Here is a 17033-nt window from a genome sequence, read left to right on the forward strand (position 1 = left end):
TCTGGAGGCTGAGGAAGGAGAATTGCTTGAACCCGGGAGGCAGAGGTTGCAGTGAGCCGAGATCGCACCACTGCACTCCAGCCTGGGCGACAGAGTGAGACTCGGTCTCAAAAAACAAAACGAAGAGAATAAAAATACCAGACTGCATTGCGTGTAGTGAGGGAAAGCGTTGGAAAAGAACACTTTGATTTCAGTGTGTGTCTGTGTGTTCTAGAGATGCACATTTGTGGATACGTCTGCACACACAAGTATGCGCACGTGTTTGTACTGACCATCACTCTGCCCTGCACCGTTTCCCGGTGCCTGTCGTGCAGTTGGCTGCCATGAACGTGCTTGGGATCAGTGAGCCCCATCCTCATAGCCAGCATCTGTGTGTGTGCTTCCTTCCACCTGCCTTTTGGATACCCAGGCTGCCTGTCTGCTCAGGCCTCCCAGGTGGCTCAGGCCTGTACCACAGACATACCCCGTTCTACCCCAGTGAGTGGTCTCTTACTGGGGTAGGGTCCACGGTCCTGGAACCATTACTTGGATTCCTTGAGAATTTTAATTCTCTACGTCAGATATGTGCCTGCTGTGAATTGGCCTCCACATACCTGCCCTTCATTCCTCTCACCCTGGATTCCAAGACCCTCCCACCTGCACCCAGCCTCGAAGATCCAGCCGTGTGGAGCGCTCCTGGGAGAACGTTGAAATCTTTGCTGTCATTACCCTGTGTTCATGGAGGCTGTGGAAACCTGAAAAGTGCTGCAGTCCCTTTCCAGCAGGGTAAATGGCACCTGTGTAAACCGCACCTGCACACTGAGTGAGGGCAGCACCCTCATTTTTTTCTGTTTAGCGTGCCCCATAAGCAGAAAACTTTGCAAAGCAGATTTTCAAAGTAATTTTTATTGGACTAAAGTATTCAGGAGTGCACACCTGTGTGTTGTGCAAGTCAGCTTCACTGTGATGACATGGAAAGGATCCAGAGACCCAGATGCCCCTTCTTGCGAGGCTGTGCTAATTTATTCCATATGTGAGCTCTCGCTCATTTCCGGCGGCCAGGAGGCCAGCCAGGCCCAGGCCACACCTGCTCTTCCCCCTCCCAGGCCACCTGCTTGTCTGCCACTCAGCGTCAGCACCAGCAGCGGCAGAGGGAAGAGATGAGCACGTCCTTGGTAGGCGAGGTGTCGGGTACTTGAGAGGCTGGCACCAAGGCAGAGGCGTGGGTGCTGCAGGTGTCCAGGACCCTGTGCTCGTACTGCCACGGGGTGTCCAGGACCCTGTGCTTGTACTGCCACGGGCAGCTCTGGTCTCACTTCTCCGTGCCGTGTCCCTGTTTCCCTTCTGCCGTCTTGTTGTTTCTCCACTTGCCCACTCTCCTTCCCTCCCACACCTACTTGATCATTTTCCTCCCTCGCCCCGTTGGTCAGGGTCTGGGGTCTGTGTAAGACTGAAATATGTGCCGACTCTAGGCTCTCGGTGATTCCTGACATGCATTCGGAGTGACTTGATGAATTTTAGTCACGGTTTTAAAGGCCCTTAAATTTTTCAACTATATTAAAAAATGTGAATATTTAAAGTGTACCATTTGATTACTTCTGGCATATGTACCCATGAAACATTAAACATAAATGAAGAGAACTGAGAAGCCATAGGAAGAAGAAAATAGATAAACTCAGCTGTATGCAATTAAGAAATACAAGCAAAGCCACCATGAACAAAGTCAGAAAGACAGATCAACAAACCTGGACAAAGCTGCAGCTTTATCGGAGACGAGCTGATTTCCCTGGTGTTCAAACACTCAGCAGGTTAACTGGAAAAAGCCAGTGATCCAATAGGAAAAACATGGGAAAGAGTATGAATAGACAGTTACTAGAAAGGATTTTATGCGCATGAAAAAACTGCTGGGGCGTGGTGGCTCACGCCTAGAATCCCAGCACTTTGGGAAGCTTAAGGTGGGAGGATGGCTTGAGCCCAGGAGTTTGAGACCAACCTGGGCAAAGAGACCCCATTGCTGCAAAAAGTAATTTAAAAAAAGATTAGCTGGGTGTGGTGGTACACGCCTGTAGTCCTAGCTGCTTGGGAGGCTGAGCCCAAAGGATCGCTTGAGCCTGGGAGGTGGAGTCTGCGGTGAGCCACTGCAACCTGGATGACAGAACAAGGCCCTACCTCAAACAAACAAAAGAAAAGAAAACAGCCATACTCAACTGGTAATAGAATGCCTAAGCTGCCCGACGGGAATGGGGGCTCCCTCGTTCCTCCTGCAGCCCCTCCCAGGCTCTAGCTCTCTCTGTTGCAGAAACAGCCTCCCATCTCTTCAGGCCGGTGGGTAGCTGCCGCTTCCATGGTCTCTGGTACTTCACCGTACCTGGCTGGTGTCCATAATACTGTCCCCAACCTCCTAATTAGTCCCTTCCTCAAGTTCTCTCTCAATTAAAAAATGAAGGACCTCATAGACACCATTTTTCACTTATCAAAAGTTTGATGATTCAGTAGTGGTGATGGTTCAGGAAAGTGGGGTCTCACATCGATTTTGGCAGGAGTGTAAATTGCTACACCCTCATGGAAGGCAATTTAGGAGTCTCTCAAAGTGAAGACGTACACCCTGATCCGGACACGCCACGTCTGGGGAGTAGCACCCAGCTACGCTCGGGGCACGGGCTGACCGCACCTCGTGTTACATTGCATCAGAGGTGGTTTGTCTTTCCTGTTAGGCTGTGAACAGTGTCTGCCTGTCAGGGTCTCGCTAATCATAGAAATATGTGGAGTATCACAGACGACCCTGCAACCATTAATACAGGGAATGGGAAGTCTCTGCCCGCACTCACGAGAATCCTAAGTCAAGATATTCTGTTAAATATCAGTGTAATTGTGTAAAGTAAATCTATATTTTTATCAGGGTACAGAGGAATGCAATCCATGAAGTTATCTTTGTTAGAAGGAAAAGGAAAAACACATTGTGTGTAAAACACGTTGGCACAGTGGCCACCTCCACAGTAGGGACTGAAGACAGTCCCTGGGGACAGGGATGAGGGGAAGGCCTTACAGTATCTTGTGCATTAATCAGAAAAAAGAATTCTAAAAAGCTGGGAAATAGAAACTGACTTGTTTTGGGGTGTGATTCATTTGCTGATCAGTGTCTGTCTGGTTGGGTCTAAAATGAAAGTTACATTTTTCCCCCATCCCTATCCCCAGCTGCACTTTGTCCCGTCTCCTAGGGAGCCAAGCCCTTACCCTAATTTCAGATTTAAAGTTCAGATCTCCAGTGCAGTCTAGGCTTGGGGTAGCCTCTGGCTGGGGAAGGGTCTGATGAGGTTCTCCTGCCGCCTTCCAGGCCTGGGGAGGAGTGGGGGAGGGGACACACTTTCTTAGCAGGTCCCTCTGACCCCCACAGCTGCTCACAACTGGCTCTCCCCAGGAGCCCGGGTCATGCGCTCCTGCCAGCATCTGCTTTGCTAGGCCCGGGACAGCACAGTGCTGTGGCTCTGGGGGAGCCTGGGCCCGCCTCCAGCACTCCCCCGGCTCCCAGACAGGGTGGGAGCAGAGAGGCAGCCAGTCAGTGTGGCTTTCACCCCTCAAAAGCAGACCCCTTCCTAACTGTGCAGAGAAGACAACTGCTCGGGTCCACAGGGCGGCCGGTCTCCCCGCCAGGTGCTGTGGGGAGGCTGGGGACCGGAAGACACAGTGAGGGGTGCCCGCTGGTGCCAGGCACTGTCCTGGGAGCATGCAGCATTCTGTTTGTTTTTATTCTGACTGAGGACATTACAGACAGACCCGTTGACCAGCCTCGTTAATAAATTAAGAAATAAGAGCAGACCTCTAGACTGCACAGCTGTCCTCTGGGGCACACTGTGGAGCTCTGGCCCCAGCTCCCTGGCCGTGGGGCTTTCCTGCCTTCTCGCTGCGAGGAGCTTGCTGTAGGAGGCGGAGCGTCTTTCACGACCATGAAGCCCCTCGGTGGTCTGGAGACGGATATTCTGTCAGGGCTCCTTCGGAGGTACTGCCGGGCTTCAGTGAGACTGATGTCGTCCCCGCTCCCCGTGGTGATGAATGGCGTGTGAGTTGTGGGTCCTTGAGAGTTTGGGGGAGAAAAATAAGGATTTTCTTTGTTTCTCAAAGGAACGAAGAGAAGTGAAGGCAGCGCGTGAGCAGGAACTATCTGGCCTGCGATGTCTTCTCAGCATCCTGTCGCCGAAATATTGACACACACTTAGCTCTCTGTAATGAAAAGACTTGTTGTTTGTATCTTCTCTTCGTGGGGTGGGAAAGGGAGTGGGGGTGGGAGACGGGCTTGGTCTGTCCTTCCTGGTTGCTGTGAGCCTCCAGGGGTCACAAGCCTGGGTCTCTTATTAATCTTGACAACAAACTATTTCTAACAGTAAGAAAAGTGGAAATACTGACTTCAGATTCGCGGTGAAAGCGTGTCTTTCACCCGCCATCTCCTGGACCTGCGCCAGCTGTGGCTGCGCTGCCTCCTGCCCCCACCTCCACCGAGGGCCTCGTTCTACTAGGAAATAAGCCCCAGTTGATGCTTTGTTGTTTCTGTGTGTAAATAATACGAAGGAAAGCACAGAAAGAAAAGGAGAGGCGAAACCCTCCATTCTCACAATCAAATTTATAACGTCCTCCAAGCTTTAGAATGACCGCGGTCGTGTGGTGTGGCCAGATCAGACAAGCATCGGTGGTTAGAACACTTAAAGAATACTTAGAAGCCGACAGGTCTCACCTAAGGGACCCTCCCTAAAAGCTGCCACAAGTAGGTTTCTCTTGTGCCGTTAAGAAAATGAGGCTGTCTCCGTAAGTCTCAGAGCAGCAGCCCCGTCCCTGCTGTCCCCCCGTCCTCCGCTGTCCCTCCGTCCTCCGCTGTCCCCCCGTCCTCCGCTGTTCCCCCGTCCTCCGCTGTCCCCCCGTCCTCCGCTGTCCCCCCGTCCTCCGCTGTCCCCCCGTCCTCCGCTGTTCCCCCGTCCTCCGCTGTCCCCCCGTCCTCCGCTGTCCCCCCGTCCTCCGCTGTCCCCCCGTCCTCCGCTGTCCCTCCGTCCTCCGCTGTCCCCCCGTCCTCCGCTGTCCCCCCGTCCTCCGCTGTCCCCCCGTCCTCCGCTGTCCCTCCGTCCTCCGCTGTCCCTCCGTCCTCCGCTGTCCCTCCGTCCTCTGCTGTCCCTCCCGTCCGTACGCGGCCATCCCTGCTGTCGATCCCGTCCGTACGCGGCCATCCCTGCTGTCCCTCCCATCCTCTGCTGTCTCTCCGTCCGTACGCGGCCATCTCAGCTGTCCCTCCCGTCTGTACGCGGCCATCCCCGCTGTCCCTCCCGTCCGTACGCGGCCATCCCCGCTGTCCCTCCGTCTCTACGTGGCCATCCCCGCTGTCCCTCCGTCCCTACGCGGCCATCCCCGCTGTCCCTCCGTCCGTACGCGGCCATCCCCGCTGTCCCTCCGTCCGTACGCAGCCATCCCTCCAGATCAGACCGGCTTGCCCGAAAGCCCCTTCCACCTCGGGGAGCTGGTGCCCGTCTTCACAAAGCTCACAGCAGATGGCACCTCTGCTGGCGTGTGGACCTGGCAGATGGCACATTTAGGTGGCTGCGAGTTGGAAGAGAGATGAGGGATGGAGGCGTCCAAGGGACAGTTTGGGTTGTCCACAGCTGGGCGCGGTTTCTTCTGGTGGCTTCCTCTGGCGTGTGATGGTGAGCTGGCTTCTTTGAGCTCTGGTCACTTGTTCTTGCTGTTGGGGAAGTGGAGGGCTCCTCCTCGTATAGTCTGTTGTCAATTTCTGTTGGCTGTACAGGAAAGCACATTTTGTTGAAGGTGGAAAGATTTTGCCGCCCCAGCCTCCCCGTTTGCTCTGAGGGCAGAGGCTGTCAGCCCCTCCCAGAGGCCACTTCAGTTCTTCAAAGGGCCTGGCTGCCTCCAAGCCCAGGCCGCCCGGCAGAATTCCCAAGTTAACACTGTCGCACGGGGCACTGTGGCTTGGGGGAAGGATCCTTCCGAAAGATTGGTTTCTCTCCTTCAATCTTAACTGTTTGCATGTGAACCTCTTTAGAGTAGATTAAAGGAGAGAGCCAGCTAGGTCAGTGGATGGTGATGTCCTTTACAGGGACCATCGCCAAAATGTTGACGTTGCTTACATTTTATTATTGCCGCAAACACGTCACTGTAGAGTATCTCCCGCTTTCACCGTCGGTAAAAACAAGGCGTGATGGAAGGAGGTTCTCCTAAAATACACGTAATCACTTCCACATATGGCGATGTCGGTTCGGTAATGGAGTATAGAATGGTTGACTTGGTATGACTGAGAGGGCTTTGGTGCAGTAGAGAAAGGCAGCGGACTGGATTCTGGAAAACAAATTGTAGGTGAATCTTCTTGTAGAGAAGGAACCTGCAGCGCCGAGAGATGCCGCCTGCGCTGGGGTGTGGGGAATACCTTGTGCGGGGGGCTGTGCCTGTGTCCAGAGGGCGGCCGGGGCTAGCATCGGACTCTCCCACTGTGTCTGGAGGTTCGAAGAGGGTGGGAGTGGGAGTTCCCTCCGAATTCCTGCAGGTGAGCTTCTGATGAAATCTATCTTTTAAAAGAACGGCATCCACCTTTAGCTTGTCTGTTTCCAGTACGTTGTGCGGACCTGCACGCATGTGGATACGCAGCAGGAACTATCCACCTCGGGGTGTCCTGGGCTCACTCCTTCCCCAGACTCTGAGAAGGGAGCGCTGCCGCTTCCGGGGAACGTGAGAGCAGCGTCTCTGCCTCTTGCTGTGTCTGCCACACATGAGCAGCGCTGAGCCAGATCTGCTGCGGGAGCTTAGGGAGTGGTGGTTTGAAAGGGAGCGCTGACTGTCACACCCTGCAGCACGGTCGGAATGTGTGTGGAATTTCCTCGTTACACCTTGCGTTTAGTGTCTGTCATCTTGCAAAATCATGTTTAAAACAGTGAAACACCTGCTTTTCCCTCTGAAGTTGCCTGGCAGCCCTAATTAGCACTGTGGCTTCTTTCTTTAAAGAGTAAACTGACCGTGCGCAGTGGCTCACGCCTGTAATCCCAGCACTTTGGGAGGCTGGGGCGGGTGGCTCACGAGGTCAGGAGATCGAGACCAGCCTGGCCAACATAGTGAAACCCCGTCTACAAAATTTAGCGAGGTGTGATGGCAGGCGCCTGTAGTCCCAGCTACTCGGGAGGCTGAGGCAGGAGAATTGCTTGGACCCAGGAGGCGGAGGTTGCAGTGAACCAGATCGTGCCATTACACTCCAGCCTGGGTGACAGAGCGAGTCTCTTTCTCAAAGAAAATAAAAAGTGAAAAAAAAAAAAACTAAAAGAAAACGTAAAACTAAGTGTGTCAACAAGGCCAGTCCATTTGAGAGCACAGCTTTCTGGAATACAGAGGCTGCCGGTCGCTGGGCCCGGTGGCTGCGGTGCCTGCCCGCACGTTTCTCACTGGGCGCTCTCTTGTTCCTCCAGGTTCGCCATCGGTGGTGTGAACTCATTGTTAAGCACAAGTTCACAAAAGCCTATGAAAGTGTGGAGCGGTTCCTTCAGGAGGATCAGGTAGGTGTCATCCTGCAGCGGATGGGGGTTCCGTAAAGGCTGTCCCCTGCACTTCACACAGGAACCCACGTTCTCAGTATCTCTTTCATAACAAATAAATCTGTCCCAGAGATTCTTAAGGACTGGTAGGATCTTACCTAGCACTGATACTTCTGAGCTGCTTTTTTCCTCTCTCAGTGTCTTTGAAGGATTGAGTTGGGCACCTTCAGTGCTGCCTTGTGGCCCACATGTCATCCGATGCTGCATGCTCACACTTCACGGCGTCTCCAGCACCTGCTAGGCCATGCTTGTCGCTTGGTGATGCCGTGCGGTAGATCCCTGATCAGTGGCCCTCATTGAAAGTACACGTGCAAGTCAGACTGGGAGAACCCTGACGGGACAGTCGGTCTGTACCTGCACCTGCTGTGCTGTGCTAGGCAGGTTCCTCTCTGTGGGAGCTTTTCTCACTGTTCACCGGGGACAGCCGTCCCCTTCCTAGGAGCTCACAGGCAGTGCGTGTGCGGGAGCGGATCTGGGGAGACCCTCATCGGCTGCCTCGATGTCCGCAGTTTGTCAGGTCACCAACAGGTGTGTCCTGTGACACGTCACAGCCTCCCACACCCACCCCATTTCCCCACTCTCCACTCCCTCCGCCTCCGAGTGAGTGGCCTGCCACGCGCTGTGGGTGACAGCGTGGAGCTGCCTTCCAGCTGGGGTGGAGAGTGGGAGTGAGGCAAACAAAAGGACTTTTGATAGGGTCTCAGTGTGGGGACAGCCAGCCAGTGAGGCCCGAGGCCTCATTATTCCCACAAAGAAAAGTACATTCCTTTGTACCAGAAGAAATGTCACATTTGCACAGCAGAGCAAGAGGTGTCTGGAAAAACATACCAGGAGTAGAAGCACAGAATTTAAGAGCAACTTTAAGGTCCATTCAGAAGACCAGAAATCACTGCAGTATATTTAGAATCCTGATCTTTGACAACTAAGGATCACCGTGTCTGGGCTTTTGTAGGTCAGCGCTTTTGAACCCTTCACTGCGGAGTTTAGCTCTTGCGCTGTCTTTGAGGCCCTTCGTTTAGTCGGAATGTGACTCATGGCATAGCTAAGCCTGGCACGAGGGAGTGGGCAGATCCAGAGGGGTCCTTGGGTCTTTTAGAACGTCCTTAGCTATTTTAAAAATAGGGTGTGTTTGCAGCATCGTTCCCAAGCAGCAGAGTCGGTGCGGGCTGCGGTGCAGGGCCGGGGAGGACAGGGCGCGGGCGGGGCGGGTCGGGTCTCTGCAGGCCTCGTGATGTGTCCGCTGCGGCTGCTGCCTGCTGTGCTCTCGTTCCCTGGCAGGTGAGGGACTTGCTGGGTGAACTCAGACCAGCTACTCCTAGGGACACACTTTGCGGGGCAGGAGTCCCGCATCTCTGTCGTGCCACACAGGCCTTCCACGTGGTAATCTGGGAACCACCTCCGTCTCTGTTCAGAGCGTTCCTGACACGGCCATCATGGTGCGGGCTCATCGTTCGGTCACCAGCGAAATCGTCAGAGTCTGTGGAGAGAATTGGGAGCTGAGGATTCCTTGGGGTTTTGAGAACAAGGAGGAGACAGGGATTGCAGACTGTGGCTTCCAAAAGCACAGTCACCCCGCAGTCTCCGTCTTCTCTGGGGTCTTCACGGTTTCTAGACCAGCTAGTGTGTGTGGAACAAGCACAGACTGAGGAGGTCATGTGTGCGTGTGTGTGTGTGGGTGCCCACGCCTTCGCCTGATGCCCTCTGGCCTCTGTGCCCTGCAGGCCATGGGCGTGTACCTCTATGGGGAGCTGATGGTGAGTGAGGACGCCAGACAGCAGCAGCTCGCGCGCAGGTGCTTCGAGCGGACCAGGGAGCAGATGGATAGGTCCTCAGCCCAGGTGGTGGCCGACATGTTATTTCAATGAGGTGATTCTCTCCCTTTCTTTTTCTGTCATTTAGTTCTAACCAGATACTCCCTTAGGAGCCAGCTACATAAATCAGCCGAATAGTTAGCCAAGAGCACCCACAGCATCAGTACTTGGCTCCCTGGCCGGGGGCCTGGAGAGTAACTGGCCAAGTGGGTGCTGGGCTGGTGCGGGAGCCCGGGGTCCCCGGAGCACCTCGTCTGACTGGGGCGGTCACCGGGAGGCAGAGGCCGTCCACCGGGAGGCACAGTGGCGCTCCTTGGCCCTGTTTTGGCCACTTCAGGTTTTAAAATCTGTAGGAACAAACATTGGGGGGGAACGTCTTGAGTAGGTTTGGAGATGGAATGGGAAGCCTCGCGGAAGCGCTGGTCCGGTCTTCACGGTCACGGCTCACACAGGCGTTCACGCGGCCGTGTGACTCCAGAGCCTACGGGCAGGTGTTTAGCCATGTGTGAACTGGAGGCTCCTTGGGCTGTCCACGCCTGGTCATGGGCTGGCGGGAGGCTCTCCAGGCACAGGCACACACAGCACATGCACCACACGCAGCACACACACCACACACGGCGCACGCAGCACACACAGGCATGCACCACACAGAGCAGCCGCGGCACACGCAGCACACACACCACACACGGCGCACGCAGCACACACAGGCATGCACCACACACCACACGCGGCGTGTGCACTCCATGACCTGTGTCTTGAGAGCAAGTCCTACTTTTTGCTTTGTTGTGTTGGAGCGGAATTTCTACCGTGGCTTATATTGGAGTGAGTTCTGGATTATTTAAATCACTTTCTCTGTTAATTGTGTCTGGAATTAACCTGTTAGATTTACTTCCTAGAGGTGCTGCTCAGTATGGGTTTCTACACTATTAAAGCAGCCTCACAGTGGTACACCAAGTTTTGCAGGACAACTGTGGGATTTTTTTTTCTCTAACAGTCATTATCATTTCTGTGTCTGCTCCGTTTTGCTTCAATGTTTTATATGATATTAATAGGGGATGTCTAATTTTGTATCTTTAAAAAAAACTTTATCAAATCTGAAGCATTTTTCATGTTATAGCTTTTCTGTAATTTTTCATGGACATTGAATATTTGGTGTTGATATTCTTCGCTCAGCTTTGAACATCGAGTTTGCTTCTCATGTTTTGTGCTTATGAAAACCATTTCTGTGTAATGTGTTTAAGTAGCTTATTTATCTGAAAGAACTCTAATAATGAAAAGAAATAAAAAGTTTTTCCTAAGCATAATCATATTCCAGAAGAGTCAGGAACCACGTGTGCCAGGAAAGGGAAACGGGGGACGAACTACTGAGTGTCGCGTAGCGAAACGCCTGCGGCAGACATGACCTGGCTCCCCTCCAGGACGGGCCGGCGGCACAGACTGCGCACTTACCTCACTGCCGGCCTCCTGTAGTAATCAGTATAAGCAGCGTTTCTCTTTCGTTTTGGTATTTCGTGGCGTTTGTGTGAATGTGTGAAGCTACAAGGCCAGCTAGTCCTGTCGCCCTTCCCGCCGGTCGGGAGCAGCACCGCGGGGCACACCCTTTGCCACTCTTCATGGGGATTTTTTGCCCAAGCAGGCAAAGGAGTCACCTTGGTCACGAGTCTCCCCTTTCCCCCTCCCCGACATCTTTGTTCCTGTCCCCACCCTCCAGATGAATCCCGGGGTTGCCAGCCTCCCTCCCAGCCAGTTCCTGTGAGGCACAGTGGCCGGGGCTGCTCCCAGGGCCCCTTCCAGCAAGCGGACTCCTGGCCTGAGAGTCCCCAGAGGCTTCCCAGGGCAGCTAGAATCTGCCTGGAGAGAAGGGATCTCGTCCCCAGGGTTAGAGGCAGTAAACTAACAGCAAGGACAACTGCCTTTAGCAATTCTGTGTGTCACGTGCTTGGTCCCTGCAGTTTTCATCAGTTCCAAAGCTGCACTGGCATTTTTATGGTCGTCTCGAGTCCCTTTGATTCAAAAAATTATACCTTTAGGATGCCAACTAAATGAACAGCAAACAAACTCCACCTGTTTGCCTGTGTAACAGGCGTGAAGGCGGCAGTGTCGCCGGCGTCCTTCCGCGGAAGCCTGGTGCGCGCAGACGGGGGCACGGGGCGGCGCTGCTCTCAGGTGCTCTGGCTGCTTGGGTTCCTGGCATGCTGATTTGTGACTTAAGATTAAAATCACATTGCCAGGGATTACCACGCAACCACGACCTTGGCTGCTGCTCCAGAAGTTGTGGCCGCACTCGCTGCCGATTGGAGGACAGGTGTATCTCGTAAATCTTCTTTGGAAACAAAAGAAGCCACCAGCTGAGGAAGATGCCCACCGGTCACCGTCCCTGTATTTGTGCCCAGCGATGACCTCTCTAACAAGGTGCAGAGCTTAGCTGATTGGTGAACAGTGATTGGTTTCCGCTTTGTTCACAGTGGCTAAGTTCTGCACCTGAAGAGAAGGTGAGATGGGGACAGTTAAGTTGGAGCCGCTGGGGCAGAGGCTGTTGCTGACGGGCGGGCCGCTGCTGCACGGTCAGCGTGGGCGCAGAGCGCGATCCTGGAGGATGAGAGACCACTTGGCCCGAAGGACGCACTATCTCCTGCCGGGAATGCTAGCCGCGCACTCAGTCCTTAAGTCTGTCCACAGAAACACCCACTAATCGGACATCTGTCTGAAAGGTCAAATGTATTGAAAGTTGCAAAAATTATTCTTACAGAAAACTGAAACCAAATGCGTCCCCATCAGTCGAGTGAAACCACGTGGTGGTTCATGCTGTGAGCGGGGCGGGTGGGGCTTTCGGAGGAGCTCCTGTTCTGGGCGCAGTGAAAACTCTCTTGTGTTTACAGTCCAGGCCTCCGCATCTCCTGCGCCAGCGGACGGTGCCCACGGAGCTCCCAGCTGAGGCGCTGCTTCTCCGGGCTGTCGATTGGACCCGCCCTCCGGTGCCTACTGAGCTGATATCAGTTCTCATTTTACACACTGGCTCAGTTCAGCAGGAACAGGAGTCGAGCCCTTGAGCAAAAAGCCTTCGTGTCTGTAAGTGCCCGAGGCTCAGGAGAGCTGGGGCTCCCACTCACGGCAGACAGGCCGCGTCCTCCCTGGCCCGGCGGCAGCACGGTGCCAGTCGTCTGTATGTGCTCCTGCGGCATGGGGGTTTGTAGACTCAGAAAACCCTGCTGGCAGAAAGTTAAGAGCTCCCAGGCCTGAAGGCGGGACATGTGCCTGCAGGGGAGCGTCTGCCCCCGTGTGTGAGGGAGGCAGGGCCCAGCTCTCCCACCGCAAGGTGAGCTGAGACTCTGAGAGCAGTTAGAGTGGGTGCGGGTCTGAAACGGGGACTCCTCCTAGCAGCTATTGTGTACGCGAAGCCTCAGTACAGCCTGCTGGTGTCAACGGCCACGTGTGAGCAGGCCAGCATCACACGGCTCGCTGTGACCCGTCCCGGGACTGTGAGATGGGCCTGGGTCTCCTCCTTGTCCTGTGATTAAAGTCCTCTCCTGACAGTGGACAGCAAAGGCACGCAGGTGCGCTCACAGGAATTCCTCTTGGCGACTAGGTAATCAGTTATTGCTGTTTCCTTTGCAGGAAAGACCCCAGCGAGATTCTTTCATTCACCTCCTCCTAGCCTGGGGGACTGGCCCTGGACATCAAAGGAGGGATTATGTGGCTGCTAAAGCCGTCAGCCCACAGCCCCGTTCAAGTCTTGGTGCTTCTCTTTCCCAGAGGCTGGTCCCAGCCAGGCACGCACAAAAGGCAGATTCTCATAAACGCGGCCTCCCGCCCTGGATCTGGAGTGGAGCTGCTCTGGGATTTCGAGTTCTTCTGCACAGATGACTAAATATATCCGAGAGACGTTGGAAAACCTGCTGAACGTTTTACGTTGGTCTGCTCAGCCCATGGCTGGATGTGGATATTTCTGTAATTCAGGACGTCACACAGCTCCTGTGTACCAAGACCAGTGGGCGCCGTTTGATGTAGAAGAGCAGGACGAGACTCTACGATTATTCTTAATAAATGTAATGGATTTTTTTTGTATATGTGTTTGCTTCTGAATTTCATACTGTTTAAAAATAACAAAGGCTGGGCATGGTGGCTCACGCCTGTAATCCCAGCACTTTGGGAGGCCGGGGCGGGTGGATCACGAGGTCAGGAATCTGAGACCATCCTGACCAACACGGTGAAACCCCGTCTCTACTAAAATACAAAAAGGTAGCTGGGTGTGGTGGTGGCACCTGTAGTCCCAGCTGCTCGGGAGGCTGAGGCAGGGGAATCGCGTGAACCCGGGAGGTGGAGGTTGCAGTGAGCCGAGATCGCGGCGCTGCACTCCGGCCTGGGCGACAGAGCAAGACTCTGCCTCAAAAAAAAAAAAAGCACATACAAGAAAAAGGTATTCTTCACGTTCTGGTGTTCGTCTCCCACCTCCCTAGTGTATTTGTTGTTTTCAAGGTAGTGTTAGTTCTCTTAGAAGCCTGAAAACAAAAGAAATTTGGCTGGGTGTGGGGCACTCTCTTCTGGTAAAATGGAGAGCCTGGGCATATTCAGGCACCGTGGGAGTCTGGTGGTGTGATTTTTCTTTCTCCACAAGGTTTAGGGTGTAGACAGAAGCTGGGCACTGACCTTCCTGGGCGCAGTCTGTGGGCAGAATGTTTGGCAGTGCCTGGAGAAGGCCGTGGGAACAGGTGCAGCCACGGGCCCCATGCGAGGCTGGGCTGAGCCTGCGTGCGCTTGAACACCCACAGTCTCCTCTGCCCGGCTCCGGGGGCACCACAAATCCTGGCCTATTTGGGGGAAGCGGGGCTGTCCCGTGGATCTCCGTCAGAAGCTTTGGACTGAGAGGCCGTGGTCTCCAGAACTCTGTTTTCTTGTGCCAGTGACTGATTCCAGAAGGTTCTTAGGATTTGCTCTCTGCTGTCACATGCCTTTGCGTGGGGCTGTATTGCTGGCCGGGCCATCATGGAGGACGACTCGCAACTTGGCTGTTTGTGTAGTTGAATAAATACAACCGCTGCTTCCTGTGGAAACAGAATGAACGATGTTTTCTCTCTGCACTGCCCCCTTTTTTTTTTTTTTTTTTTTTTGAGGCAGAGTTTTGCTCGTTGCCCAGGCTGGAGTGCACTGGCACGATCTCGGCTCACTGCAGCCTCCGCCTCCCGGGTTCAAGCGACTCTCCTGCCGCAGGCTCCCGCCACCATGTCCAGCTAGTTTTGTGTTTTTAGTAGAGACGGGGTTTCACCACGTTGGTCAGGCTGGTCTCGATCTCCCGACCTCAGGTGATCCACCCGCCTCGGCCTCCCGGAGTGCTGGGATGACAGGCTGAGCCCCACGCCCGGCCCTCCCTCTCGTCCTTCTCTCTGCACTTTCTGAGTGTGACAGGCGTGGCCCCGCGCCCGGCCTCCCTGTCTCTCGTCCTCTCTGCACTTTTTGAGTGTGTTTGGCTTTCACTGAAGCGAAGCCGGGAAGGACCCTGGGAGCAGCGGCCAAACTGCCTTGCGAGGCTCCCACTCCCGCTGTGTGCAGACGCTTGGCACCTGGGCCTCTCGAGAGCTGCGGGCGGCTTCACCGGCCCAGTGGTTTGGGGTGATCCTGCTTTTCCAAAAATTGAAAGCCATGCTTTGTCTTCTTTAGAAAGCACTAAAGCAAAGCTGAACTGCTGAATAGGTGGGGCTCTGCACAGACCGCTAATCCCCTGGCTCCTGTGAGTCACCGGGTCTTGTGACTTGCTTTGACCACCGGGGATCTGGCCCGTGGGTGGCATGAATTCGGTGGACCTCATCAGAACCAGACACTGGTGTCACGGCTGTGGCTGCGGTCCTGCCAGGAGAGGTGGCGCTGCGGCCTCCAGACCTGGGGGCACCCTGCCCGTGCCGGGGCTGCCGCTGGAGGTGAGGGAGGGAGGAAGCCGGAGAGCTGCTCCTCCATCCAGGCAGGGGCTCCCTGAGACTGCCACGGCCCTCGCCGGCATCCTCCACCTGTGCCTCAGCAGACTGAGTGGGTTCTGCCGGCCGCTCCTCTGGCGTCTCCTAAGAGACTCGAGAGACCCTCCAGCCAGGGCCTGGCAGAGAGGCCTCGCGATTCCAGCTTCAGAGCAAGCCAGGGTCTCGGGGTCAGTAGGAGACAGACGTGACCAGTGCTCTTCCATTTTTCCGTGAAGTATCGCATCAGAAACTAGCTCAGATCAAAGGGCGTGTGACGGGACTGAGGCTAGAAAGCTCACGGCCTTAGTGCGGCCATAGCGCCTTCGGAGAGCAGGGTGTCTGCGCGGGGCTCGGTGGTCCTGGATGATGAAGGGGAGCTGTCTGGGAGAGCAGGGTGTGGGTGTGCCAGGGAACCGGAGTTCCCACTGTGGGTTCACCTGCCACGTGGCAGGGTTTGAACGCAGGTCCACGTGGCTCAGCGCTTTCCTCCACGCCACGACGCCTCCCCAGCTGTGGGCCCTTCTTTGGCGTCTGCTGAGGCCTCCATGTCCCGGCACTCCCGGGACACCAACCTGTCACACTCCGCAGCCAGGACTTGAGAGGCCCCTGGGCCTTCACGCCTCCTCCAGTGTGGTGGAAAGGCGGGCTGGGTGGGGCACGGGCCGCTCTGGAAAGCACGGAAACCTGAATTTGAATCCGCCAGTTGCGTGCTGTTTCCCAGCCTCAGCTCAGCAGCTCCCCCGCGGCCGACCCCTGGGCAGGACCTGTCACAGGTCCTCGGTTAAGTTGATGTGAAGGTATTAGCTCCCCTGACCCCGCAACAGGCTGTAAGAAATAAACTGATACAGGAACAACCTTCTTTACCGACAAGCCAGCGCCTCCACTGAGCAGACAGACCCAGGACTGGAGGGTCCCCACGAGACACCATCAGCTCCCTGTCTAGGTAGAAGCCAAGAAACACCTGCTCACGTGGGGCTTTGTTAGGCTCTGTAATAACTTGGAGATGCCACAGGGTGGGGGAGCCCCATGGCTGTGCCCTGAGGCTGCGTGGGGCTAAACGGCACTGAAGGGGCACTGAGGGGCTGGAGGGCAGATGCTGGAACATGTCGCCCTGGGCCCCGTGGCCTGCAGCCACCAGCAGCGTCACAGGGCCATCCGCCTCCCACGTGGTGGGCATGAACAATCAACTGGGTTTGCCAGGTTTCATAAAATATCAGGGAGAGGCAGCAAGTTAATGGGTTAATTGCCACTGTCCTCCAGGAGAACAAATGGCTGCGGGGTTCAGCCCTTCCCCCTGAGGCCGAGGAGATGCCAGTGTTCAACCCGCAGGAGCCGGGCAGCCCAGCGCAGGGCACTTCTCCAGAGACCAGCGTGTTTGAAACAAGTGTCCCTGCTGTCGCCTCCGGCCGTCTGAACACAGGCTGTGCCAGTCTGTGGCTGGGCCTTGGCCCAGGGCCTGCTGCAGGACGGGAGGTAGCCAGGGCATCTGAGGGTGACCCCAGCCCGGAGGGCCCCCCACGAAAGGAGTAAGCAGCAGTGACCACAGCCTGCACTCGGTTGCCTGCAGGCCTTGCCAGCACCCCGGGGCCGGCCTGGAAGGGCAGCTCCCCGCCTCCCTGCCAGGGCTGAGGGGACAGGAGGACCTCCCCGGCCTGGGGCTCTGGGCCACAGCCCGGGGAGAAGGCTGGGAATTCTGGCCGGACAAAGGCAAAAAGTGGGGCGAGGGA

The 17033-nt window shown here is 55.3% G+C and overlaps 1 protein-coding gene across 19 annotated transcripts in view; it reads left to right on the forward strand.

Moving 5' to 3' along the window:
- The window catches only part of AOPE (aminopeptidase O (putative)), a 386190-nt gene that overhangs the window by 348908 nt on the left and 20249 nt on the right, over nucleotides 1-17033 (forward strand). For 5 of the 19 annotated variants that reach the window (XR_011612942.1, XR_011612945.1, XM_071078740.1 and 2 more), the window contains one exon: nucleotides 7425-7511. Coding sequence is in view for 15 of the 19 variants with exons in the window: in XM_071078740.1 (XP_070934841.1) it covers nucleotides 7425-7511 (87 nt within the window). In the remaining 4 variants the exon portion in view is untranslated. The other 14 variants (XR_011612948.1, XM_011771323.3, XM_071078744.1 and 11 more) reach the window with 9 other exon arrangements.

The sequence above is a fragment of the Macaca nemestrina genome, chromosome 14 (assembly GCF_043159975.1).
Source record: "Macaca nemestrina isolate mMacNem1 chromosome 14, mMacNem.hap1, whole genome shotgun sequence".
NCBI lineage: Eukaryota > Metazoa > Chordata > Mammalia > Primates > Cercopithecidae > Macaca > Macaca nemestrina.